At 51.0% G+C, this 26548-nt stretch overlaps 1 protein-coding gene across 3 annotated transcripts; it reads left to right on the top strand.

Annotated features, from left to right (window-relative positions):
- Positions 1-428: 428 nt before the first annotated feature.
- MORF4L1 (mortality factor 4 like 1) lies at positions 429-19882 on the top strand. Of its 3 annotated transcripts, none has more exons than XM_082734394.1 (13): positions 434-668; positions 4746-4792; positions 6377-6444; positions 9737-9853; positions 11293-11379; positions 11803-11883; positions 13854-13879; positions 14344-14432; positions 15110-15211; positions 16045-16133; positions 16824-16996; positions 17495-17579; positions 19140-19882. In XM_082734394.1, exons 1-13 carry the CDS (start codon positions 629-631, stop codon positions 19222-19224), a joined length of 1089 nt encoding a protein of 362 aa, XP_082590520.1. In that variant the 5' UTR covers positions 434-628; the 3' UTR covers positions 19225-19882. The 3 variants fall into 3 exon arrangements, with proteins under 3 accessions (XP_082590522.1, XP_082590520.1, XP_082590521.1); XM_082734395.1 differs by having other exon boundaries at positions 441-668; positions 9740-9853; XM_082734396.1 differs by lacking the exon at positions 9737-9853 and having other exon boundaries at positions 429-668.
- The last annotated feature ends 6666 nt before the right edge of the window (positions 19883-26548 follow it).

Genomic DNA, 26548 nt, shown 5'->3' with positions numbered 1-26548 from the left:
AGGGACACGACGGGGTCCCCACACTTGCGCCCCGCGTTTGACGCTGCTGGGCGGCGGCCTCAGGAACGAGCTGGGGGGCGCTGCAGAATCCCCACCCCGAGTTCCCCGCGAGCACGGAAGGCAGGGGCGGGGTGCCGGGGGCGGGCACGGCTGGGTCCGCGGCCCTCGGGGTCGTGGGGGCGGCTGAGGGGCTGCGGCGGGAGCGGGGCGCCCACCGCCGCCGGCCACACGCGCAACCCCGGGTCACCCGGACGCGGGCGGCCCCGAGGAGCCGGGTGCTGCAGGGGTGCGGGCGGGCGGGGCCGGGCCCCCGCGCTCTCGGGCCCCCCCGCCCCTCCCCTGCCCCCCAGCGCCCCCGCCCCGTCCCGCGCTCGGCCGAACTACGGGTCCCGGCGTGCCCCGGGGCGGCGCGGCGCAGCGGCGCGTGCGCGGCGGGCGGCCGTTGGCTGGGGCGGCGGCTGCGCGGTCGCGGCGCGGTGAGGTCTGCGGGCGCTGGCAAATCGGGCCCAGGATGTAGAGCCGGCGGAGCCTGACGGCGCGTCTGACGCGGCGCTGGGTGGGGTAGAGAGTAGGGGGCGGTAGTCGGGGGTGGTGGGAGAAGGAGGAGGCGGCGGCGAATCACTTATAAATGGCGCCGAAGCAGGACCCGAAGCCCAAATTCCAGGAGGGTGAGTCCGGGCGGTCGGGGAGAGGCGGCGGGCGGCGCGGGAGCGGCCGGGGGGCGGCGGGGCCGGGGGGCGACGCGGGCCGCGGCCGGGGGGCGCGGGCCGAGGCTTTGTGCGGAAGGCGCATTGCGGCGGTGGCGGGCGCGGCGCGGGCGCGGCGCGGGCGGGGAGGCCGGGGAGCGCCGGGCGCCTCGGGGAAAGCGGGCGCGGGGGACGCCCATTGTGGGGAGGCGGCGGGCGCGCCATGGCGGCGGCGGGGAGCTGATGTGGCGTGGGGGAGGGGCGGCCGCGCGCGGCGGAGGGGGGGGGGCCCGCCAGGCCCGGGACGGCCCCGCGGCCGGCGCCCCGCCCGCCTCGGCCTGAGGGAACGGGGGGCGCCCGGGGTGGGGGGCGGCGGCCTGGCGGGCGCGGGGGCGCCTGGCGGGGTCCCCGCGCGGGAGGAGCGCGCCGCTGCGAAATGGCCGCTGCGAGGCTGCCGCGCCATCATGGCCGCCGGCGTTCGCGCGCGCAGCGCCCCCTCCCGGCGGCCGCGCGGGGGCTTTGTGCGGCGGCGGCGGCGGGCGGCCTCGGCGCGGGCGCGCGCCCGGGCGGCGCGGCCTGCGGGGGCGGGGGGGTCGCGGGCGGAGAGTGTGCAGCGGAGCGGGCCGCCCGTCGCCGTGTGTCGGCCTTCCCGTGGGGCGAGCGGCGGCGCCGGGGGCCCGGGGGCCGGGGCGCGCGGCGCCCTCGCTCCCACCTGGACGGCCCGCCGACGCCCCCGTGGTCCGCCTGCCGTGTCCGCCCGACGGCGCGGGCGGTGCGCACGGTTCGGGTCGGGGGGCTCGGAAGGACAGACGAAACGGAGTATTTCGGGTACGCCCCCCCCTCCAAGCCCCGCGCGCGCTCTCGTGGCCCCGCGCCGCGGTGTGGGTCCCGCTCCCGGTGACCCCGGAGTCGCGGCCGCGGTGGGATTGGCTCGGGTGGACCGACAGGTGCGGAGCCTCCACCCCAGGGGCATGACGTCATCGCCCGCGTGTCCGCACCGCGGTCTCGGTGTCGGCCCCGTCGCTGACCCGTGTGCTCCGGGCTCGCCAGCCTGTCGGGGGCCGCGGCGCGGATAGCCGGGTCCGAAGCAGTCCCAGAGGGCTTCCTGGAGGAAGCGCTTTAGTCGTCAACCAAAGGGGTGATGGGGACGGAGTAGGGGGCGACGGCGGAGGGCCCGCGTGCCGCGGGAGACGGTACTGCGCGGGCGGGAGGCGCTGGCGTTGGCGCTCGGCCGCTCCAGCGGTGTGTCCGCGGCCGGGCTTGGAGCGCGGTGCCTGCCAGGACGCGGGCAGGGGGCCTTGGACGCCGCGCAACGTCTTTGCTTCTGGGATGGTGGCAGCGTGGTCGGACGCTCTCTTTCCCGGTTCCGGGGAACTGCGGTGACGGCTCCGATGTGAGGTGTGCGAGGGCCGCCGGTGTGCATGCGGCCGCATCCTCTCCTGGAAGTTCTGTGCCGGCGGGGAGTGACCGGGCCGGCTGTCCGCGGTCAGGGGCTGGCCAGCTGGTGCTAGCCCCGACCAGTGGGAGCAGGGGGCGTTGGAACCTCCGTGGCCCTGCCTGGGAGAGCCTGGGCAGAGTACCTAGACCTTGGTCTTGGGAGCGGAGCAGGGCTTTCCAGGGCGCATCTGACCCCATGCTCCGCTCTCCTGCCCCCTTACCGGTCTGTCCCCTTTTACCCAGCACGGGCTGTGGGAGTGGGTTCTTCTGGCTGATTGGCCTCCTGCTCGCTGTGCGTCTGTCAGGAGGAGCGGGTCTGGTAGCTAGGACAGGGGTCAGAAGGGCCTTGGCCTCTTTGCCGTTGTCTTTGGCAGAAGGCCATTTTCAGGGGGTCTTTAGTATTCGTTTTTAAGCAGGCTCCATGTTCACCGTGGAGCCCACGGGGGGGTCTCTATCTCGCGACCCTGAAGTCATGAGCTGAGCTGAGATCAAGAGCTGGGTGCTTGACCAGCCGGCCACCGGGGTGCCCTTCACGAGTGTCTGAACTGCAGCTGGGCAGGGAGGTTAGGGGACGGAGTCCTGCTCTCTGGTGCTGCTGTTGGCGCTGCACCTTGTCTGTATCCCAGGGTCTCGTCCTTGCCCGTAGTGTCCAGGGGTGGCTCCAGCCAGACGCTGTCCTGAGCTCTGGACTTGGTCCCCAGCTGCTTACTAGAGCTCCGTTTTGGACGGGCTGCAGCCTTGTCATGCAGTCTGAAACGGGTCTGAGCCGCCTCCCTCCATTTCCTGTTCTGGTTAGTGCCCGCACCAGCCTGGACATCAGTTTAAACCTGCTGTTTTTGCTTGCCTGTCCCTCCTCCTCACTGCTTTTGCTTTTTTGTCCCTCCTCCTCAGACCCAATTCTCTCCTCAGCACGGAGTCTGCGGAGAGGTCCTTGATGGGTCTTCCTGCCTGGGGTCTCCACGGGAGGCTCTGCACAGGCCCAGCAGCCTCCGGCGGGGTCTTCAGAGGGGACCACTGCACAAGAGTGACATGGAGAGGGTTGATGAGCGTTCCTGGGTGCTCGTTGATAGGCCTCTGGGAAAGCTGGAGCAGCTGCAGTTGTAAAAACTCCCAAGAGACTGTTGGGCAGATTTGGGAATCCTTCTGACAGGGTCAGGTCCCGACTTCATGATGCGACACGTAGGCACTGGGTGATCGGTGTAACTCTGATTTCTACTTGCTGCATGTGGTCTCTGCCCCAGTGGTAGTGTTGGCTTGTCAGGTCTCTGTGCTTTTGCACCAGCTGTTTCTGTGGCAGCTCCTCACTCACTCCTGTTGCGCGGGAAGATCAAAGGAAATCCGGTGGGGAGTGCAGAATGTTGCTCTCCACGTACAGAAGCCCTGTTCTGACGGTGCCCCGGTAGGTATGTGAGAGCCTGAGTATCGTATGTCGAAAGTGAATATACTGATCTGCTTTAGAATAACTTATGTTGAAGGTTTGTAAGTTGCCAGTTTATTTATGTAAAAAGGTTTTTTTTATTCTTTTTTTTTTAAAGATTTTATTTATTATTTGTTGAGAGAGAGCGCCTTTGCGCACAAGCAGGCAGAGGTGCAACAGAGGCAGAGAGAGAGAGAAGCAGGCTCCCTGCTGAGCAGAGAGCCCGATGCCCCCGGGATCATGACCTGAGCCGAAGGCAGAGGCTTAACCCACTGAGCCACCCAAGGCGCCCCTAAAGATTTTTATTTTTTTTTAAGATTTTAAAAATTTGACAGAGTGAGAGAGAGAACTACAAGCAGAGGGAGTGGGAGAGGGAGAAGCAGGCTTCCTGCTGAGCAGGGAGCCCCATGTGGGGCTGGATCCCAGGACCCCGGGATCCTGACCTGAGCCACCCAGGTGCCCCAGCTCTCAGTTTTTTAAAAAAGTAACAGTAATATTTTAAAATGGTGAAAACTTTATTGCCCTGTGGTTTCTTAAGGGTTGAGCTAGGGGCATCTGGGTGGCTCAGTGGGCTAAGCATCTGTTTTTGGCTCAGGTCATGATCTAAGGTTTCTGGAATCAGCCCCTGTCAGGCTCCTCGCTCATTATTCAGCGGGGAGTCTGCTTCTCCCTCTCCCTCTGCCCTTCTCTCTCCCTCCCTCGTGTTCTCTTAAATAAATAAATAAATTCTTTAAAAAGGGGGGGGCACCTGGGTGGCTCAGTGGATGAAGCCTCTGCTTTCCTCCGGTTGTCTGCTCGGCAGGGAGCCTGCTTCCTCCTCTCTCTCTGCATGCCTCTCTGCCTACTTGTGATCTCTGTCTGCCAAATAAATAAATAAAACCTTAAAAAAAAACCCAAAAACCAAACTCAAACTCTGCCGAAAGGTAGATACATTACAGAATTTTATGGGCTTAGCCAGGAGATAGATGATTTGATGATCTAAGACGATTGACATTCCCGTCGTTTTTTGCTCTTTACAGTGTGTGCTAAGGTCTTGTTTCGTGGGGCACGGCTGAGGTCGGAGCTGAAGCGTTAATCTGTACACGGCCATGCTCCCGGTTTTGTGAGCAGTACGTGCGAGTGCGGGTGTGACGGCTCTCACGTGTGACCCTTAGCTACGAAGAGAAATTACAATTAACTCAGCATGTTTTTCTTCACTTTTCCAGGTGAGCGAGTGCTGTGCTTTCACGGGCCTCTTCTTTATGAAGCGAAGGTATGACGTCGTTTTCCTTTGAGAAGTCGGCTGAGCTGACCGATGACATGACTCGAGCCTCAGGTTGCAGGGCTTGGTGGGAAGACAGGCAGTGGCCGTTTTCACGGATGAGTAGTCCCTAGAGTCTGGCATCTTCTCTCGCTCGCTGAGTGGGTCAGACGCGGCACAGCCGCCTTGCCCCTTGCCTTGCGACCCGCTGAAGGCCCAGCTGCTGAAGGAGCGTTTGAGGGAAAAGGTAGAAGACTGGTTCTTTGTGGGAGCGAGTTGCATTGTGTACTTAGTGACTGGTGAGAAAGGGCTGCCGCGGTCGGCTTTGGGTGGAAGTGTGGAACGCGGAGTGAGCCTGAGCTGGTTGCCTGTGCCAAGCTCAGTGTAGACGTTCCACGTGTGAGGACGCCTGCCTTCCTGGTGGGGGTGTCTGTCAGAGTGTGAATCCCAGGGGTTTCCTTTCCTCTGTGCTGGTGCTGCGCTCCTCTTGTCGAACCCGGTTTTACACTCCCCCGGAGGCAAACGAGAGGAGACCTTCCCCAGTGAAAAGTGTTGCTAGTGTTCCATTCCGGTAACTTCTAGCGCACGTACGTCGGGTGTGAGGGTAGTCAACGCTTGTAGTTTTCAAGCTCGGTGTACAGAATGTGCCGCGTTTAGTTCAGTGCGGTTTCTGCGGCATTTGTAGTGAGCATCTGTGTGTGTGAAAGTGGTCCCAACAGTCGCAAAGGGCCCTTGTGACCGGGTAATAGCCACGTGCACTGTTTTTCCTCTGTTTCGAATACATAGATTCGAGGTGTGTTCTTAAAGTTCTGAAATGGCTGAATTTGGGTTTATGGAGAATCTGGTAACTTTAAGTGCGTGAACATCTCCGTGATGTCATACTGACAGTTTGTGAGCTCTGCTGGTCATTTCTGTCCCTGAATATCCCGTTTGTTGTGTCAACTCCCCTGACCCAGCCGGTCCCTCTGGCAGCAGAAGCTCCAGTAAACAGTGTTTAAATGGCTGTTGGACTAGCTTAACTGTCCCGGTTCTCCTGGTTTGCCCAAGATAGAGACTTCCATCCCCAGCGGGTAGTGATCGCTCGTCAGGGTTAGTAACTTCTCTGTCATGCATGCTGGTGGCCCGGCGCTTTTAAGAAGATCATGTCACTTTGCTGGTTGCTAATACTCTGCAGTGAAACAGTTCGTTGTCTCCCATAAGTTAATGACGCCTGGAACAATATGGTATACCTGACGTCCTTGAGCTGGATGTTTTGGACTCATGGGACGCTTCTGACTGGCGTACGTGGATAAAGTGCAGACACGGCTTTTATGAGCTGTTCTTGGAGAGCGAATCGAGCCACTGATGTGAGGGTCAGGGTGGCCTCTTCTGCGTTGCTAGACCTGCTCCGGCAGCTGGTGGTTGTGAGGTAGTTGTATGACTCGTCTGTGAATGAGAAGCTCCAACACTGGTCGTGACCGACACATCGTGTCCTCATTTTTGGCCACGGAGTTCGAGTGGAGTGTCTGAAAGATTGCATAACCCGAAAAGCGTACCAGATGGTCATCTTCTTTCTCAAAAACTATTTCTGAGTGAATTCTTTCTTTTTTATTTCAGTGTGTAAAGGTTGCCATAAAGGACAAACAAGTGAAATACTTTATACATTACAGTGGTTGGAATAAAAAGTGAGTATTAGCATTAGACCTTTAAAAGCAATGTTTTATTTCTAACAAGGTAGCCTGTGTCATGTGTTCACGAACCCAAGCCTCTTAATTCTCGTATGGTTTTAGCGTAACCTGTGTTTGAGTAGGATGAAGACAGTAATAGATTTTAGGCTGCAGAGCCATTTTATTTTAAGTTCTTTGGATTATTTCTCGTGCTGTAGTATAATGTCTAGTAATAGTCAACCAACTACTTTTTTTTCCTGGTTTTGGTACATTTTAGGACAGTTCGTGTTTTTTGCCTTCGCATAAACTCAGTTACTAATTACAAACAGTTACACTCCGAGCTGGTTGGATTTTTTGCCTAAAAAGGAAAAAGGATAAGGTTGATTGATGAGGAAGTAATGACCAATCTATGTTCTGAACTTGGACAACGTAAATGTTGGCAGAGAGGGATTTCATGTGTTCACTTTTTAGAATATGGTTTAATAAAGATACAAAAATTTAATTGCAGAGCCTAAGTTTTCACCGTGAAGAGTTAGACTTTCTCTTTTTTAAGGAGTGGTGTACGGATTCGCTACCAGGAGCGGACAGTAGACTGAACGTGTTCTAGAATATCTAGCCAGCGGCGCTCTCTTTTCCAGCGATGACTCTTTCTCCTGGGGACCCACAAATAATCACATCTAATAATTTACTCATTTTTGGTTTTCAACATTGAAGTCTGTAATTTTTACTATCAGAGATTTTAAATTACTTTTATTGGTGGTGTTTTGTCCTTCAAAGATTGCCAGAAGGTAGTTCTTCTGGGGTTGTTTTCTAGCAACTTTGAAGGTTTTGTATCATGTAACTGTGTCCTGGTGCCTGGTCCTCATGTGAGCAAGCCGTCGGATGCCGTGAGCACTCGGGTGCTGTGGAAGGAGCTTCTCTCTGACTCTCACTGGCCTGTGACTTTGGTCTTGTTTAGGTGACCCAGCCCAGTTTTATTTCTTAGAAAAATTTTTCACAGAATGTTTTTAGCCAAGAAGAAATACCAGGCTCTTCACTTTTCTTCCATTAGTATAGTTGTAGAAAGGTGGAAATCTAAAATGTGTGAAAGCCTGTTCCTTGTGATTTTTCCCCCCACTTAGAAATCAAGCTAATAATAATGACAGATAGGATTATAAATAATAATTGGGAAAACCATGGAGAAAATTACCCTTCTGTTTTGTAGAAGTAAACTGGTTTTATAAAAAAAAAATTTTTTTATTTTTTAGTTTTTTAAGAGATTTTAACTGAGAGGGAACATAAACGGTGCGGGGGCGGGGGAGTGGGAGAGGGAGAAGCAGGCTCCCCACTGAGCAGGGAGCCTGATGCGGGACTCGATCCCAGGACTCTGGAATCATGACCTGAGCCGAAGGCAGACGCTTAATGACTGAGCCACCCAGGCGCCCCGTAAACTATGATTTTAAGTGTGATTCCTAATATCTGAATTATTTCTAATATGCAGGAAAGTTCATCATATGGCTCCTGGTGTGTATTGTAGCTTTCCCTATTGAGAAAATACTGAAACTGTGCTTCAGTCGTGCAGTAGATTGATGATACGGGGGGCGCTCTGTCAGTGTCGGGTACAGCTGAGAGCGTTACAGTCCAGGAAGATTCTCTGTCCTCTCCACACAGTAGAAGATCTCATTCCTGCCTGTCGTGTGGGAAAGTTAAACTCTATCCAGAAAATCAAAGAAAAACCGCAAATTCATGGCACAGATTTGCTCCCTTACCTATTTACACTTGTAAATAATTGTTTTAAGATTTCTCCTGAATGGCTGTGAACACACAGGTTTTGTGCTTTAACTCTTTTTTATGTACAATATTTTGTGTAAAATTACAGGAAGATTTGTATAGTTTAAAGACTTGGGTTTTGAGTGGGATTTGTAGTTTATAAGAAATTTTGAAAGTGCCAAGTGCTTGTATTTCCTGATTCTGCGGTTTTAAGATAATGTTTTTTCCTTTGATAGAATTCAGTAACACAAGTAAATGATAGAACGTGTATATATATATATATATATATAATTTATTTTAAAGATTTTATTTATTTATTTGACAGAGATCACAAGTAGGCAGAGAGGCAGGCAGAGAGAGAGAGAGAGGAGGAAGCAGGCTCCCCTCTGAGCAGAGAGCCCGATGTGGGGCTCGATCCCAGGACTCTGAGATCATGACCTGAGCTGAAGGCAGAGGCTTAACCCACTGAGCCACCCAGGCACCCCCTGCGTAGATTTATTTTCAGCTAATTTTATATACTGATTCCTTGGAAGAAGAACTTAAAAATGGCACTAAACATTAGAGATCTCTAATATCTCTTAGGTGTATTGAGGATATTAATGAACAAAGGTGTATTTTTTGTAGGTGATTTGGAATATAAGTCAGAATGCATAATTGTGGAAAATCTGATCTTAGTATTTAGAGAAGCCTTTAAATAAACCCATTTTGAAATGGGGAAGAGTTACGCAAATGCCCAACAAGTGTGTTATGTTTCTACTTAGTACTGTGTGAGTAATGCCACAGGTCACTGGAATTGTGGGAATTAGTGACAAGCTACCTTTAGAAAATTCTCAACTTAGACTTGTGCCTTAGGAAAATTTTGAACGTCTGGCCTTCAGTTATTGCCCTAGTAGTGGTGTTCCTCAGAGCAAAAGGTATTTTACTTCCTGTGGTTCAGCAAGGGTTTTCAGCTTCTGACACATAAAGGAAACTCTGGAATTGATTTGTTTTTTGTTATTTTTAAATTTTTAAACTTTTTTAAAAGTAAATACTATGCCCAGTTTGGGGCTTGAACTCAGGACCTGGAGAGCAGGAGTTGCATGCTCTGCTGACGGAGCCAGCCAGGCTCCCCTTGATTTGGTTTTTAGATCGAAGTGTTTATTTAGATCTGGTTGGATAGGAGTGGGGAGGGATTTTTCGTGGTCCAAAATGGGACTTTGTGGTGAAGAAAGATTGACAGCTCCCCTGGATTTAGAGAGCGTGGAACTAGATAAAAGTAGATGTGTAAGTAAAAGTAAGATTCTCATTTTGAAAATGGTTTGTCAAATACCTTATCTTCAGAAAGTCATGCAGCAGAAACCCAGTCTCCAGATTGGAGTTTTTAAACTTTAGTAACTATATACATATTTTCAGAAGCACAATATATTACAGAAATAACATATTTCTAAATTTTCAAAGACCTTATTGGAACTTGTTGACACAGACATTTAAATATTCCATTTGTAAATAAATCTTAATAAAGCTTAAGCTAAATTCTGCACCTAGTTACTGAGATTACTTTGTACTGTGCTGTCTGTATCAGAAGTGCTGGGAGGCCCAGGCGCTCTGAGAAAGCTTTGAAGACACGTGAGGATATTGTAGCCCTTTTTCCTGTTCCTGAAGGAGCTCCCTCAGTACACCACCCCCTCCTGACCTCTAGGTAAATGCATGTTTTAAAGTTTTCTCTAGGAAATCATGTTGAGGATTGCGCTTTAATTACTTATTCTCCTTTGGCTATCTTATGTAAGAGGTCAGAGTGGGGAATCATTCAATAAAAGATTTTGCTTTGAAATATATTGAATTGTGTCACTAAAGGAGCTCCCTCGGCAGGAGGAAAGAATCACTTTGCATGAATAGTTCAGCGTTCCCTACGAAATATCTTGTTTCTGATTTCCCCTTTGGAGAAAAACTGCATCAGAAATCTTGAAGGAGCTTTATTAAGTGCCAGAATGCTGAAGCAACTAGATTTTTTTTTTTTTCTTTCAAAGATTTTATTTATTTATTTGACAGAAAGATCACAAGTAGGCAGAGAGGCAGGCAGGGAGGTGGGGTGGGGTGGGATAGGGTAGGGGATGAGGGAGGGAGGCAGGCTCCCTGCTGAGCAGAGAGCCAGATGCTGGGCTTGATCCCAGGACCCCGGGAACCCATTGAGCCACCCTGGTGCCCCTAGATTTTTTTTTTTTTCTTTTTTAAGATTTTATTTATTTGAGAGGGATCACAAGCAGGGGGAGCAGGCAGAGGGAGAGGGAGAAGAGTCCCCCACCGATGCGGGACTCAATCCCAGGTCCCCGGGGTCATGACCTGAGCCTCAGGTAGATGCTTCACTGACTGAATCACCCAGATGCCCACAACTAGATACTTTTAAAGAGTGGTTGGTTCTCCCTTTTGATGTTTAAAGCGATCTTTCTGGTTAGGTCTTGGAAGTTAGTGCCTGCATTTGTGAGTGAAGGTTGAGGACAGTGTAGTCTGAGAAACCGTCGTGTGATGGTTTGATCTGCGGACTTAGCGCAGCTGGTCCGGATGGTGTTTGAGTGTGCTAGACCTGATCGTGTTCCTGACCAGCCTTGAGTGTGTCTCACGTGTCAGACTCCTGTTTTACACGTACTGTTTTAATTTTTATAACTGTTCCATAAAGGTAGGTACAGTTACACCCATTATTTTGCAGGTGATGAAAGGAATGCATAGCTAGTTTTGTAACATTGCTGTTATGTTCCATATTATTAGCTTTTGACGGACTCTTTTTTCCTTTTCTGGGAGTTAAAATTCTTCAGGATCTCTTTACTCGGTAAGGGTAGTTGCTTAGGGACTTTCCTGTTAAGTGCCATGCTCCTAAGTCATTTGAAGAAGGATTTGAATAATGTGTTTTTGTAATTAATGTGGCAGCTACGATTTGGAATGCAGCTTATGAGGGTATGAAATGTTTCCTTCCTTTACAGAACAGATACTCATTTGAGAATGGATTTGTAGTCTTAGTAAATTAAATGTCGTCAGAGAAATCCAAAGTCTTACCTCTTGGATCTCTAAAGAGTAATTGGTGGACAAAGTCTGAATAGTGATAAAAATAACTTTGAATGATAATTTCACTTTTGTCTATTTCAGTTGGGATGAATGGGTTCCAGAAAGCAGAGTGCTCAAATACGTGGATACCAATCTGCAGAAACAGCGGGAACTCCAAAAAGCCAACCAGTAAGTTTGTTTTGTAGCGTGAGAATGAGGAGAAATGTCTGTAAGTTAATTTTGGAAAATGGAATGAACAGTAGAAATTATGTTGGCCTCTTGCCTACAAAATGATTCTTGGTACCTGTCAGCTGCTGTGTTGGGGCTTTAAACTTCAGGCTGTCAGAAGCCTTTCCTAGAAAAAGGAAGTAGATACCCGTCATTTCTTGAGTCTGTCTATAGTGGTCGATAGAAAACAGCAGGGTGTTGTTGGGAATTCCTGTGGTTGCAAACTCATGTGATCTTGGGCTCTTGGGCTCTGTGGGAGTTACACTTGGGAAGGGGACGTGGGACCTCAGTTGGCATATAAATTTCAAATGGAATCGAGCTGGGACAATTTATTTTTCCACATAAGTACTCATTTAATGACAACTGTTGAAATTATTTTTGAAGGGAGCAGTATGCAGAGGGGAAGATGAGAGGGGCTGCCCCGGGAAAGAAGACGTCTGGTCTGCAACAGAAGAATGTTGAAGTGTAAGAAGCTCTGTCTTTGTTTCAATTTTGCATATAATTCTACAAGTAAAATTCAAACTCAGTACTTACCATGTGTTAGGATTTATCGAAAATGGAAACTAGAACATTTTAACTTGAAAACGAAAACGCCAGGAATATGCTGGATGAATCTCATTTTATTTTATTTTATTATTATTTTTTTAAAGATTTTATTTATTTATTTGACAGAGAGAAATCACAAGTAGATGGAGAGGCAGGCAGGCAGAGAGAGAGAGAGAGAGGGAAGCAGGCTCCCTGCTGAGCAGAGAGCCTGATGCGGGACTCGATCCCAGGACCCTGAGATCATGACCCGAGCCGAAGGCAGCGGCCCAACCCACTGAGCCACCCAGGCGCCCTGAATCTCATTTTAGACATAGAAGATATGAAGTTACCTTTTTATTTTTTTTTAAAGATTTTATTTATTTATTTGACAGACAGAGATCACAAGTAGGCAGAGAGGCAGGCAGAGAGAGAGGGAAGCAGGCTCCCTGCCGAGCCGAGAGCCCGATGCGGCCTCAATCCCAGGACGCCGGGATCATGACCCGAGCTGAAGGCCCAACCCACTCAGCCACCAAGGCACCCCCAGTTACTCTTTAAATTGAATTTAACAGCTGTTATTCTGACTATATACTACATAGTCATGGGTTAGAGAAAGGACCACAGACAACACCAGCAGCTTGCTGTAGGAAATGGGCTGCATAGTGGGAGAAACTGGCTTGTTTAATTAACGTAAGCAAGAAGGTTGAAGCAAGAATGTCTGTGAGTCTTTACTGCTGTGATTCAGTGAAGTGTAGTTTATAAATTTCAGAGTTAGGGTCAGTTGTCAGTGTTTTTTCTTTAATTCTGTGGCATAGAACGCGTGGGTAAGGAGTAAGCGTGTCAGGGCTCTCGGTTTCTTCTGGTCCCTCCCTGTTCTTGAGACGTAGCAGTAAAAGTTCATGGTTTAATCTGACCCAGAAGTGCTGTCCCAACAAGTACTTGTGTTCCAGAAATTAAACTTGGGGAGACAGGAAAAAAAACCCTGTACTTTTGGATGGCCAGACTTGTTGTGCTAACACGTGAACATAAAGTGAATTTGAGTTGTTAAATGAACCCTGTGCTCTAAATTAGATCAGTAGAGTTAGTAATATTCTAAAGATTTTTTTTTTTAAATTTATTTATTTGACAGAGAGAGATCACAAGTAGGCAGAGAGGCAGGCAGAGAGAGAGAGAGGAGGAAGCAGGCTCCCTGCCGAGCAGAGAGCCCGATGCGGGATTCGATCCCAGGACCCTGAGATCATGACCTGAGCCGAAGGCAGCGGCTTAACCCACTGAGCCACCCAGGCGCCCCGAGTTAGTAATATTTATGAATGTTTTTTAAAGCGGAAGAGTCAGCCTCCTGTAGTGTTCTGGTTTGGTTCCTGGTTTCCTTGTACTCTATTATAAATAGTCACGTATGGAATTAAAATGAGTAATTTGCTGTTTGCTAGTTTGTAAATGGACAGGAGTTAAGTTGCAATTTGAGATGACCAAGAAGAAGGAGAAAAGCTTCGTTCTGTGCAGGGAAGAGCGGAGGAGGGAGTAGCCGGTTGAGAGGAGCACAGGGCGACGGGGGCCGGTGAGGGCGGTTTGTGCGTCCCGGAGGTGTCCGGTGCCTAGCTCACGGGGGTACTTGAACTTGCGGGACTGAGGGTAGAACTTGTTCTTAGAAACTACATAACATATGCAGTGGACTTGTAAATTAGTAATATCCTTGGAGTCTGCCCGCGTGGCTTGGTTTACTTTTGTACTCTGGGGGGAGGTGTGCATGTAGCCAGCCATCAGGGAAAGTTGTCGTCTGAGCAGGGAGCGGTTCACAGCCTGGTCTCACCCTCCAAGGCGGTATTTCTCTGTGAACTTAAACCTGGTCAAAGGGAACTTCTGCTAGCAGTAATCACTTTTTTTCTTTCTCTTTTCTCCCATTCTCCTTTTAGGAAAACCAAAAAGAACAAACAGAAAGGTAAGAATATTAAATTTGGTAAAATTTATTATTTTATCTTTATAGCATTTGCAGTTTGAAATTAGTGTTAAATGTTAAAGTTTACAGAGTTTTCAGAGTAAGCGTGTGTTTGTTGATCATGTCAGAGCGGAGTCACAGCAGCATTCTCGAGTCCCTACATCCTAGTGTGGTCCTAGAGACCCAGCTCTGATACTGTTTTTACATGGAGGAACCTGTGGCATGTTTAGTTTTGATGGAGAAGACAGTATTTTTTTTAATAAATGTAAGATACTGTGAAATGTTGCCTTACGCTAGATGTTCGGTAGAACTGTTTGTGAGCTGTTTGTGGTGGGACTGTGGTTCTCTGTGGCGGATCTGAGCAACTCCTGTGTGATGGGCAAGTGGGAGCCCTGGGGGTTCAGACTGTTTTCCTTGTGAGTTTCTCCTCTATTAAGCTGAAACCCCCCCCCCCCAAACCTGTGCAGCACCTGGAAATGGGGATGGCGGCAGCACCAGTGAGACCCCGCCGCCACCTCGCAAGAAGAGGGCCCGCGTGGACCCCACCGTGGAGAGCGTGAGTAGTGCCTTAGCTTCGTAAGTCGCGTGTTAGTGTAGTACTTTGTGCAGTAAACAAGCAGAACTTGAGTTTTCATGAGTTTAGAATTTCTGAGTGATAAAATCATTCCTGATTTCCAAAGTTACGACTTTGGAAGTAGGGCTTGAATTTAATTTTGATGTAACAGTTTTACATTTCTGACGTCGAGGTTAGGAAACGGGTGGACTTAGAGTGGCGCGTTCTCAGAATAGACACCTTCATGGTGGTTATTAAAGACTTCATTAGGAGTCAGTTTGTTTAATTTTATGTATTAAGTTCAAGGTGGTCATACTTGGAACAGTCCTTGGATATCGACAATAGATGGGAAATATTTGTGAAGGTAAATGGCGTGTAATAGAAATATGGAAGTACCACGCGAGAGCGCGCCGAGTGCTTGCAGAAGAGAGTGCGCGGACGAGGTGCTGCCTCGGTACGGAAAGGAAAGGCACCGAGTAGACCCAGTTACCTGTGAGGGCGAGATGCTTTCCTCCCAGCGGCTTAGCGGTCGGGGTTTTCATTTAAGAATTTCTGAACGGCGGCTCCGCAGTCCGTCTGGGTACTTTAGTGGTGGCTTTAAAGGTGGAGAAAAGCCCTGAATTGTAGTTTGTGTCCATGGGAAAAAGTAGGTTTTTAATGCCGTTCCCTTTTCTGTCCAGGAGGAAACCTTCATGAACAGAGTTGAAGTGAAAGTGAAGATTCCCGAGGAGCTAAAACCGTGGCTTGTCGATGACTGGGACCTAATTACCCGACAAAAACAGGTACCTTGAAAGCGACTCAGATTATCCTCAGATGTTCTTCACAGTGTGGAAAACAGTTTTGAGAAAAAAATTGTACAGACTTGACTGTTGAAGGCCTCCTGCAAGGTGTTCGTGGCTCCCTTCAGTTTAAGGAAGCTGACTCTTCTCCAGCTCCAGGTCTGAGGACGAGGGCGTACAGGTGTGACCTCGACAACTGCTCTCAGCCATCAGATCCAGAACGAGGAGCCATGTTCTTAGATGGCGTAGGCAGGGATGGGGGGTGGGCGAGAAGTGTGACTGCTTGGGGCTCAGGCCTAGACAACAGCAGATGGACCTGATTTGGTTCTTGAGCTGAACTGCTGGATTCAAACCTTGGCCTCACCAGTTACTTAGCTCAGACGGGTTCCTCAGCCCTTTTGTGCTCTGTCCCACCTCCCACTACTGACGGGATGAGGATGAAAAGCGATTTCGCGTGTGCTTCGAGCAGGGTCTGGTACGTGACCCACATAGAGTAAACCATGTCAGTGCCAGGGAGCCGCGGTTCTGCGTTTCTCTGTGGCACATTTAATGGACTGAATGGCAGGAAGGGGTGTCTGGCACGTGACTAGCCTTTAGAGCCATGACAGCTAGTACAGCAGCCGCTAGTCCCGCTTGGCTACGTACTTGAAATGACTAAAACAAGATTTTTATTAGTTCCACAGCCACATTAGCCCATGCTGTAAGTGCTGAACAGTGCTATTTCCTATTTCATAACTGTTAGGTGGTCTTCTGTTGCATCAAAGCTTTTCAGTGTAATTTTTCTTAAAAAAAAAAAAAAAATACTGTGTTATTTAAGTGTGGTTTTGTTTTTGTAGCTCTTTTATCTTCCTGCCAAGAAGAATGTGGATTCTATTCTAGAGGATTATGCGAATTACAAGAAATCTCGAGGAAACACAGATAATAAGTAAGAATACATAAATTTTTTAAGTATACACAGAGATATTTTTCTTTTATTTATTTCCAAATAAATCCTTTGAAATGGCCACTTATTCTTAAAAACAATGCCATCAGAAACCAGCAAAGTAGCATTTCATTGCTTCGACATGGAGTTTGCTGGGCAAATGCTTTCTTTCTGGGCCAGACAGTAAATGTTTCAGGTAAAAATATGTGCCCATTATGTACGAGCACATACATAACCATGTAAAATACAGTTGCTTGTGAATGTTTTTTAAAAACTGTTCTTAGCTCGAGGGCTGTAGTTTGCTTACCACTGGTTTTATTTTTGGAATTGATTTTTCTTGTTCTTTTGTTTAAATCCCTTTAAAAAATTTTGTTAGTTAAAAGTTCATTGCCGTTCTAGTCCCTTGCTCTTAATGCTGGTTGAATTAATCCCCATTTTTCAGTTCTTTTCAGTGACTTTTAAAATTTTTTTTTTGGAAGATTTTATCTATTTATTTGACAAGAGGTCACAAGTAGGGTGGGGGGGGGTGGGTGGGAAGCAGGCTCCCTGCTGAGCAGAGAGCCCGACGCGGGCCTTGATCCCAGGACCCTGAGATCATGACCTGAGGCGAAGGGAGAGGCTTTAACCCACTGAGCCACACAGGCGCCCCTAAGTGATCCGTTTTGAAAGTAAATATTTTTGTCTTTGTGTCAGGGAGTATGCTGTTAATGAGGTTGTGGCCGGGATAAAGGAGTACTTTAACGTGATGTTGGGCACTCAGCTCCTGTACAAATTTGAGAGACCACAGTATGCCGAGATCCTTGCCGACCACCCGGACGCGCCCATGTCCCAGGTGTACGGGGCACCGCATCTACTGAGATTATTTGGTAAGGTCCTGTTGAGGAAAAAAATTTACTTTTTATACATTGGTTTTTTATTTTTTTATCTTTTTTTTCTAAAGATTTTATCTGAGAGTAACAAGTGGTGGGGAGGGGCAGAAGGAAGGAAGAGAACGCGAGGGAGAAGCAGACCCCCCGCTGAGCAGAGAGCCCGGTGCGGGGCTTGATCCCAGGACCCTGGGATCAAGACCTGAGCTGAAGGCAGAGGCTTAACCCAGTGAGCCACCCAGGCGCCCCTGTCCTTGGGGTTTTTAATATTTTTTGTCTTTTGTAATTGACATCAAAGGGTACCAGAAAATGACCCGAACATTCCATTTCAGTCGAACTTTTTATCTAAAATGTTACCAAATTTGTTTTAAAAGTGAAGAGTTTCTAAAATCATGTATTTTAAAGGAATCCGTGATTGCATTTGTTGCCCACATAATAAAACGGTGCTTCTAGTACTGTCTCTTGTGTAACCTTGACTCCATTATCTTGTTTACTCAGTGCGGATTGGAGCGATGCTGGCCTATACTCCTCTGGATGAAAAGAGCCTTGCATTGTTGCTAAATTATCTTCATGATTTCCTGAAGTAAGTGGAAGGGTCAGCTTGGAATTAAGAACATGAGTTAGCGCAGTGCACCGGCGATCCCTGGTCCGCCGGCCCCATAGGCGGCACGAGCGAGAGCCGGCGTGCGCAGCGCGGGCGTGGGGAGGAGAGTGCCACGCGGCTGCCGCGGTGCCGGAGCGGCGTCTGTCGGGGACAGCTGGCTTGGAGGCTTCTGGAAGGAGACAAATGGGATGCACGCTGAAGTCACAGACCAGAATTCTACATGAATCGAAAGCATAAATCTTTAATGGAAACTGTTAAGATAATGATGGAAAATATGATAATATTTTCATTATTTTTAGAGTGAGAAAGTTCTTTCTAAATACTCAAACAATAGAGGAAATAAACATCTTGACTGTGTAAAAAGTTAAAATCCCGTGATTAAAAGTAGTAACCCAGAAAGAAATAGTAACACGGAAGAGTTGTGATCACGGTGAGTAAAGCAGGGACAGGCGGCACAGTGGGCTCCCACAGCAGTGGCAGCTCTGTGGCCTACCGAAACTGTGTGCAGGGCTCCACGGTCAGGGGGTCTGTGTCGTGCTGGCTGAGATGAACCGGACTGCAGAACTGGGCAAGAGGGTGGTTCTGCTCCCGGCAGCTTTCCGGAGGGCATTTCACAGTGCCTGTGGAAACTTCACACGTGCTTCCCTCGGGCCAAAGCTGACCCCGTAGGTATGTGAAAGTGCACCGACATTTGCCAAAGCACGCAGGTGTGAGACACATGTATACTGCAGCGCGTTCTTCACAGCCAGGTGCTGCTGAAGGCTGCAGCTCCAAGTATCCCAATGGGGAAGCTGTCCACCTTGTGGCAGCTGATAACAGCCACGCTGCAGGAGCAGTGGGGGTGTGAGTCCCCTCTTCGTGGAGAAGCATTTGTACTCTGGGAAAGATCTAGAAAAGTGTGGATCCTACCAAATGGTGGATTCGTTCCTGGGCACCGTTCTGGGAGGAAAGGTTGCAGTGGTCGGTTTCTACTTTGTTTCTGTATTTGAATTTCCTTAGAGTGATAACCCCGTGTTTTCTAATCTCAAGACTGCTGCATGTGCCTGGAGAGGGACGTGGCGTTGGGAGTCCTCCCCCTTCAAATGAGGAGGGTCCCCTTTGCCTGGACTTGCTGTGAATTCCTACAGTGTCACGCCACCGACCCTTCAGTGCAGGGCCCGTTTTGGTTTTCATGGCGGTTGCAGTTTCTGAATCTGTATTTCATACAATGAGTGTCAGAGAGCTAAAGAAGACACTGCAGGTTCCTTTAGGGTGCAACATCTGTTTCCTAAACACAGCCCCAACTCTCAGGGTGGTCTTGTGAAGACAGCTGTTCTTGACTGTTCCGAAATGCGGTGACTGGGCTTTCTCGTCCTCACGCCCCACTGTCTGGTGTGTGTGGCCCCGTGTATCTGAGTTGGGGTGGCAGGTGTTTTACCGTGAGGCTGCATTTATTTTAGTCTCTTTTCAGAGAAACGGTTCGGTGCGGCGTCTGTGCCGTGATTTAGATCGAGGTGGGCTTCTCCTTCACTTTTGTAATGACTCCCGTTCTGTTTTTAGATACCTGGCAAAGAATTCGGCCGCCTTGTTTAGTGCCAGCGATTATGAAGTGGCGCCCCCCGAGTACCACCGGAAGGCCGTGTGAGGCCGGCGGCCCGCACTTCGTCTGGATCTCTGTAAACACAGTTTGTTTAGTCCTTCTCTTGTACAAATGATGTACTTTGAAAATGTTAGTGTACAACAGAGTTGATGTTTGTTTTCTGTTTGACCTTAAACAGAGAAAAATAAAAGGGGTTACAGCTCCTTTTTTCTTTTCTTTTCTTTTTTTTTTCATTTCAAAGTTGCTACCAGTGTATTCAGTGACGGACAACAGAGAGACATACTGTAGCCTGTTCTATTGCCTAGTCGACAAAGCTGCTTTGAATGCTGGTGGTTCTATTCCTTTGACACTACGCACTTTTATAATATGTGTTAATGCTCTATGACAAATGCTCTGATTCCTAGTGCCAAAGGTTCACTTCAGTGTATATAACGGAACACACTCATCCGTTTGTGCTTTTTTTTTTTAATGGTGCTTCAGGTAAGGAGCCCGTCCTGCAGGCCATCCATGTTGTTCTTAGGCATTTTACCTGCGCTCGGATTGTTGAAGAATGGTGGCTTGTTTCATGGTTTTTGTATTTGTGTCTAATGCACGTTTTAACATAATAGACGCAATGCATTGTGTAGCTACAGTTTTCTGGAAAAGTCAATCTTTTAGGAATTGTTTTTCAGATCTTCAATAAATTTTTTCTTTAAATTTCAAAGAGCAATGTGCTTGTGTGGATGCATTTTGAAACCTTTTCGTGTCTAGACCATGATCTTTCAGGCAGGTGTGTGATTTTCTTGTTTGGCCTTTATGGAAGGAGGTGGGTGTCTTCAGCATCAACCCCTAATCCTCTCATCCTTGGCAGCTGGCTCCCAAGTCGTGGCCGAGTACTTAACGACCCACAGGGCTGTTTCTCTACTTTTTCTAGACGGTTCCTATACTGCTGTGACCCCTGGTTGTCTAATTATTTTAACATGTTTACATCAACACAGTGCCTGAAATCCAGGGTTTTCCTTTTCTTTTTCCTTTTTTTTGAAGATTGTATTTATTTGACAGAGAGAGAGATCACAAGTATGCAGAGAGGGAGGAGGAAGAAGGCAGCTCCCCGCTGAGCAGAGAGCCCAATGTGGGGCTCGATCCCAGGACCCTGGGATCATGACCTGAGCCGAAGGCAGAGGCTTTAACCCACTGAGCCACCCAGGTGCCCCATGTCAACTTTTTTTTTTTTTAAATAAACATATAATGTATTTTCCCAGGGGTACAGGTTCGCCAGGTTTACACACTTCACAGCACTCACCATAGCACATACCCTCCCCAATATCCATAATCCCACCCCCCTTCTCCCAACCCCCCTCCCCCCAGCAACCCTCAGTTTGTTCTGTGAGATTAAGAGTCACTTATGGTTTGTCTCCCTCCCAATCCCATCTTGTTTCATTGATTCTTCTTCTACCCACTTAAGCCCCCATGTTGCATCACCACTTCCTCATATCAGGGAGATCATATGATAGTTGTCTTTCTCCGCTTGACTTATTTCGCTAAGCATGCTACGCTCTAGTTCCATCCATGTTGTCGCAAATGGCAAGATTTCATTTCTTTTGATGGCTGCATAGTATTCCATTGTGTATATATACCACATCTTCTTTATCCATTCGTCTGTTGATGGACATCTAGGTTCTTTCCATAGTTTGGCTCTTGTGGATATTGCTGCTATAAACATTCGGGTGCACGTGCCCCTTCAGATCACTACATTTGTGTCTTTAGGGTAAATACCCAGTAGTGCAATTGCTGGGTCATAGGGTGGTTCTATTTTCAACATTGTGAGGAACCTCCGTGCTGTTTTCCAGAGTGGTTGCACCAGTTTGCATTCCCACCAACAGTGTACCCATGTCAACTTTTAAAAAACATTTTTTGAAGATCTGTTTCAGGGAATGTGAGCTCTGTGAGGAGCAGAGAGGGAAGCAGAGGGAGAATCCCAAGCGAACTCCCTGCGGAGCGGGGAGCCTGATGCAGGGCTTGCTCTCCCGACCCCGAGATCAGGGCCTGAGCTGAGATCAAGGGTTGGACGTTTAACGGACTGAGCCCCCAGGTGGCCCAGTGATGCGTTGTTTTAATCTGGGTCTTTGTTTCCAGATACTCGCAGGCCCGAGCCGGCGGCTGGGAGGTTGTGCTTGCGTGCCGCAGGCATGGATCTAGAATTTTTAGTCTTAAGTTTATTCCTTGAACCAGCAATTGAAGCACCTGAAAGGCAGAGCCGGAAGGGCAGGAAGGAGCTCTGTTCCTTCCAGGGGCCCTGCCGGGTGCACCCCACGCATCTCCCTCCCTGGTTCCTGCCACCGCTCAGGCAGCCGTTGGGTTGTCGCAGGACTGGTGAAAGGTAGCGCGTCACTTCGCGAAGAGCTCCGTTTGCAGACCGGTGGTGGGTGGCACGGTGCACGTCTTGCTGTAGCGTGGTCCCCAGAGCTGCCGGTGATGCCCGTGGAGACCCGGCTGGCGGGCGGATGGGCTTGGGCCGCGGCGCCGTGCCTCATTCCCCAGCACCCGGTGCACCCGTGTGCCGGCACCTCGTTTCCGTGGTGCTCCTGCTCCAAGCGTCGTGCTGCTTCTCAGGTTTGGGGATGGCTGGCGCCTCCTCAGCTCCCCCGCCCTGCTGCAGGTCACCGGTCCGGAGCGTGCTGCTCATTCAGCTCTGTCGCCGGCCCCCCATCCACGTGCACTGGTTCATGGTAGCGCCTGGTGTCTGTAGTGTCTGTCCCAGGGCGCGCGGTTCAGCGCTGCATGGCATAGCACCAGCCCTGTGCCGCCCCTGGCCACACACCCCGCTCTGTGACTGTTGGTGGTTATCGGCCTCTCGGGTGTTCACGGGGGCGCGTCCTTGCCCTCACTTGCTGGCGAGCCTGCCCCCTCATGGGTTCCTTGTCCCGCCGCTGCCAGTATTTAAGACGGTCCTGCTGCTTCCCTCCTTCAAGGGAAGGGTTTCCTGTTTGAGCGAGTTTGTGACCCAGCCTGACTGCCCTTGGTGGTTCAGACCCGGCTCCGGAAGCGACAGCCCCTGCCTCGCCGCGCTGTGCGTCAGGGTGTCTTCCCAGGTGTCGTTAGCCCCGGACGTGGAGGACACGCTCAGTGACCACCGGAGAGAAGATTTGTAGCAGGAGAAAAGGAGCCTGGGAGTGAGCCAGCCTCCCACTGGGCTGCTTAGAGCATGAGCGGGCACACCAGCCTCTGCCGGAAGGCCCTGGGGGGCCGGGGGCCGCGGGACCACGGGCCTGGGGCGCACGAGCCCGTGTGTGGTGCTGCTTGGGTCCCGCCCCGTGTTTGCTCAGTCAGGCGCAGGGGGCCGTGCTTTTGGCGATCTCCAGTTGGGCAGAGCAATGTGACTTCAAGTCTGGGGCTGCGAAGAACTTAGGACCCCCTTCACTTGAGGTCACGGGTGCAGGACAGGTCATTGTTTCTGCAGGAAGTGTCCTAAGTAAAGCGTCCCACACCTTGTCGTGAGAGACCACGAAGAAATCAAGAGGTCGTGAGAAGCAGCCTCGGGGCAGAGGCCGTGGGATTCGGTTTACTTCTTTCTCCCACAGGTGGAGCATCCTGAGCCGCCCAAGAAGAGTGGGGAAGTGGGAGGGACTGAGGCACTTCCACGACAGTTCGCTCTTCCGGAGAGGGGAGAGCTGTGGAGAATTCCAGCGGGAACCAGGTCTAGAACCAGGACTGCCAGTTGCTTGGCAGGAACTCAGTGAGTGGGAGTAGCAGATCGGACACCGGTGATGGCGGGAGCGTGTTGGGAGACGGGAGAGAATGTGCGCTGGGAGCGCCGGGCGATGAGCGAGGGCTGGGGTGTCGGCGGCGGGGAGGGGGGGTGCTGCTGGGTGCACCGCGTGATGGCGGTGCAGGGCTGCTGAAGGAGCGTCTGAAGGCTGAAGCAGCCCTCTGAGCCTCAAGCACAATGAAGAAAAACCCGTTTGAACCTCTGTCCTTAAAATCTGTAGTCGACGATGACCGCTGATGGGCGCAGGCAGCGGAAGCCAGGAAACCGTGGGGCGCTCCTGGCGACGGCAGAAGGCCTCGACCCGGCCACGTCCTTAGGCAGAGCTTTCGAATGAAGCCAGAAGACTGTGCTGGAAAACCCGCAGCACCCAAATAGCGTCGGGAAAATGCCAGCGTCTTTGGTAGCGGAAGTTGGACGTGGTGTGAAGTGGCGAGGGTGACTCCGCCGAGCGGAGCTGCACCACCACTGCCGTCCAGCCGCCTGGTCTCCAGCCCCGGGACGACCGCCCCCTGGAGGTTCTGAGAGGGCAGGGGTCAGGAGGGCAGGTCATGGGATCCAGGGTGCCAGGAAAGCGGGTTGATCAGAGCACAAGAGGGAAGGTGGAGTCAGGAGAGCGGTGGTCTGCCCGGAACCACATGCGCTAGTGGTCGTAGCACATGCACAAAAGCCGACACTCCGCTGCTACGAGGGACACCGCGGACGTCCAGGCTGATGGCGACGGGTGGGGTGGTGGGAGCCGTCAGCGCTGCTTCTGCGCACGCCAGAAGGATTTTCTCTCATGCTTGGGGGCTCACGGGGCTCAGCTGGATGGTGCCGCCGGCCCTGCCGGGGTCGTGAGCCAGATGGGAGGTGCCGCCTCGGTGGGGTGTCCCGATGAAGGCCCACGTGGAGCGCCTGGATCAGGAAGCCCGGCACCGGAGTGGGGGTGCTGCCCGCACCGAGTGAGGCCCCGACCGGCTCGGACGCGTGTACTCGGGAGCCCAGAAGCTGGGGGTCGTGGGCTGCCGTGAAGGACCGCGGCAAGCTCGCGGGCATGGACTGTGTGTGTGGGTGTTGACTGACTTCGAAATCGAATGGAGAACTTGAAAAAGTGTTCACGAAAAAACATGGTCACTGTCAGTAGCATATTTCTAATTAAAATGATTATTCCCCAAAGGGAACTCAGTGAGGAAAATCGGCCTCGTCCTGCAGATTGCAAACACCGGCTGCCCCTGCTGTCCCGCACGCCGCCGGGTGCGGTCCCTCAGTTGGGCTGAGGCGGCGGAGGACACCCTTGGAGCCTGCACCACAGCTGCAGGTGTCGTTTTGTTTGGTTCTCTCTTTTTTTTTAAAGATTTTATTTATTTATTTGACAGAGATCACAAGTAGGCAGAGAGAGAGGAAGGGAAGCAGGTCTCCTGCTGAGCAGAGAGCCCGATGTGGGACTCAATCCCAGGACCCTGAGATCATGACCTGAGCCAAAGGCAGTGGCTTAACCCACTGAGCCACCCAGGCGCCCCATTTTGTTTGGTTCTTAATTGGCCACTTGAATTTCTTCTTTAAAGAACTTTATTATTGAAGCGTAGCTAACGTGTCCTGTGTTAGCTTTAGGCCCACGCCGAGTGCAGGGACGTTCCAGACGTGATGCCGCATCTGCCACCAGAGCACATCCCTACAGTGGGGTTGACTGTTCCCTGGGCTGTACTGTTCATCCCGGGACGCTCGTATTTTGTTAAGGTCTTAGTCCCCTCCCCCTATTTTGTCTGTCCCCACGGGCACCGCCCCGCCCACCTCAGGCCGGCTCCGGGCCCTTTTCCCTCAATGCGGGTCTGTGCTCGTGGCTCCTGTGTTTCAGGCTGCACACGTGAGTGGGGTCCTGTGGTACTTGTCTTTCTCTGCCTTACTTAACTCAGCATAACGCCCTCCAGCTCCGTCCACATCACAAATGGCAAGATTCATTGTTTTTTACGGAGGAGTAGTAGTACGTGGGCGGGGCCCCCGCGGCCTCTCTGTCCGGTCGCCTGTCCGTGGGCCTCTGGGCTCTGCAGAGTTTGGCTGTTGTGGACGTCGCTGCTGCAAACCCCAGGGGCATGTGTCTTTTTTAAAAATTAGTGTTCTCATTTTGCGGGTAAATACCTGGTAGTGCAATTGCTGGACAGGGCAGCTCTATTTCCTCCCTCCGGAGGACCCTCCAGCCTGCGCTCCAGGTCTGCCCCAGCTCGCATGCCCACCAGCAGCGCACGGGGCTGCCCTTTCTCCGCACCTCAACGCGCCGGTCCAAAGCCACCCTGACAGCGGCTCGTGGGTTTGGTGGGCGTTTCCCTCGGAGCGACGTGGAGCATCTTCATGGCTCTGCTGGCCGTCCGGAGTCTCCTTTAGAGAAGGGTCTCTTCAGGTCCTATGCCTGTTTTTTAAAGAGATGACGGTTTTGGTGTTGAGTTGTCACGCTCTGGGTAGTTCGGATGTTAACTCCTGGTGCATCACTGGCAAGTACCTTCTGCGTGTAGGTCGCCTGATCATTTTGTTAGGGGCTCCCTTCGCCGTGCAAAAGCTTGGTGCTCTGGTGTGGTCCCAGGGGTTGGTTTTGCACTTTCTTCTCTTACCTGAGCAGACCTGTTGATGAATACGTCGCTAAGGCCAGTGCCTGAGAGATTGCTGCCTGTGTTCTCTTCTAGGACTTGGGTGGTTTCCGGCCTCACACGTAGGTCTTTAATCCGTTTTGAATCTATTCTGTGTAAGAAGCCCAGTTTCGTGGCCGTGCACGTGGCTGTCCGGTTTCCCCAGCCCCGTGTGTCGAAGAGACGGTCTGTTCTCTGTTGCATGTTCTCTCCTGCTTTGTTGGGGATTACCGGACCATGTAACCGTGGGTTTGTGTCTGGGCTGTCCGTTCTGTCCCGTGGATCTGAGTGTCGACCTCTGTGCCGGGACCACGCCCTTCTGATCTCTAGCGGGTCTTGACATCTGGGCCTGCGATTTGCCCCGCTTTGTTCTTTCTCGAGGGGGCTTTGGCTATTTTGAGGTCTTCAGTGGTTCCGTACAAGTTTTCGGATTGTTGATTCTAGTTCTTTTAAAAATAATAATAATACATAAAACATCAGGTGCTAGTTTTCTGAAGGTTAATTACAAAGTGGAATATGAAACCCTACATTTTTTTTTACTCCGTTAAAATCCTTTAGTCTCTGAAAGGATCTGTACTCACGCGTAGTTGTGTAACAGTGAATAGTCCTTTGCAAAGGGTTCGTTCCCCGAGTCAGCACATTTTCCAGATGTTAAGCATCTCTTCGTAGCACGTGGAAGGTTGGCACCAGCGCTCCTGGGGACACGATGAAGCCAGGCCTCTCTGAATAGCTCAGGCAGGGATGTTTGGGCCCCTGAGGGTTCACAGAGGACATCCGTGTGCCGCCGGGTGTCCTAGCCACCTTCAAGCCTCCTCAGCAGATGCTGAACAGGACAGAGATGAGCCTTCCAAGACCTCCTGCCCAACCTGCAAATTTGTGAGCAAAGAAAAGGCTCCAGATACTTCAGGTGACTCGTTTGGCTGCCGGGTGCTGCAGCACAGGGCCGGGTAACCGACTGTCCCGTCTGCCGGCCCCTCCTGGCTTGCCATCCAGTCCCCTGTGACGGCTTGGTAGCACCGGGTCC

This window comes from Mustela nivalis (genome assembly GCF_964662115.1).
Source record: "Mustela nivalis genome assembly, chromosome: 6".
NCBI classification, from domain to species: domain Eukaryota; kingdom Metazoa; phylum Chordata; class Mammalia; order Carnivora; family Mustelidae; genus Mustela; species Mustela nivalis.
The sequence above is the reverse complement of the archived record's forward strand: the minus strand, read 5'-3'. Positions and strand labels throughout refer to the sequence as shown.

What these genes read in the sequence shown, in the direction of transcription:
- MORF4L1 (XM_082734394.1), top strand. Translation starts at nt 629, where the DNA reads ATGGCGCCGAAGCAGGACCCGAAGCCCAAATTCCAGGAGG. An exon ending in GAAGCCCAAATTCCAGGAGG is followed by an intron (nt 669 to 4,745) that starts GTGAGTCCGGGC and finishes TCACTTTTCCAG; the next exon opens with GTGAGCGAGTGCTGTGCTTT. An exon ending in CAAAAAGAACAAACAGAAAG is followed by an intron (nt 13,880 to 14,343) that starts GTAAGAATATTA and finishes AAACCTGTGCAG; the next exon opens with CACCTGGAAATGGGGATGGC.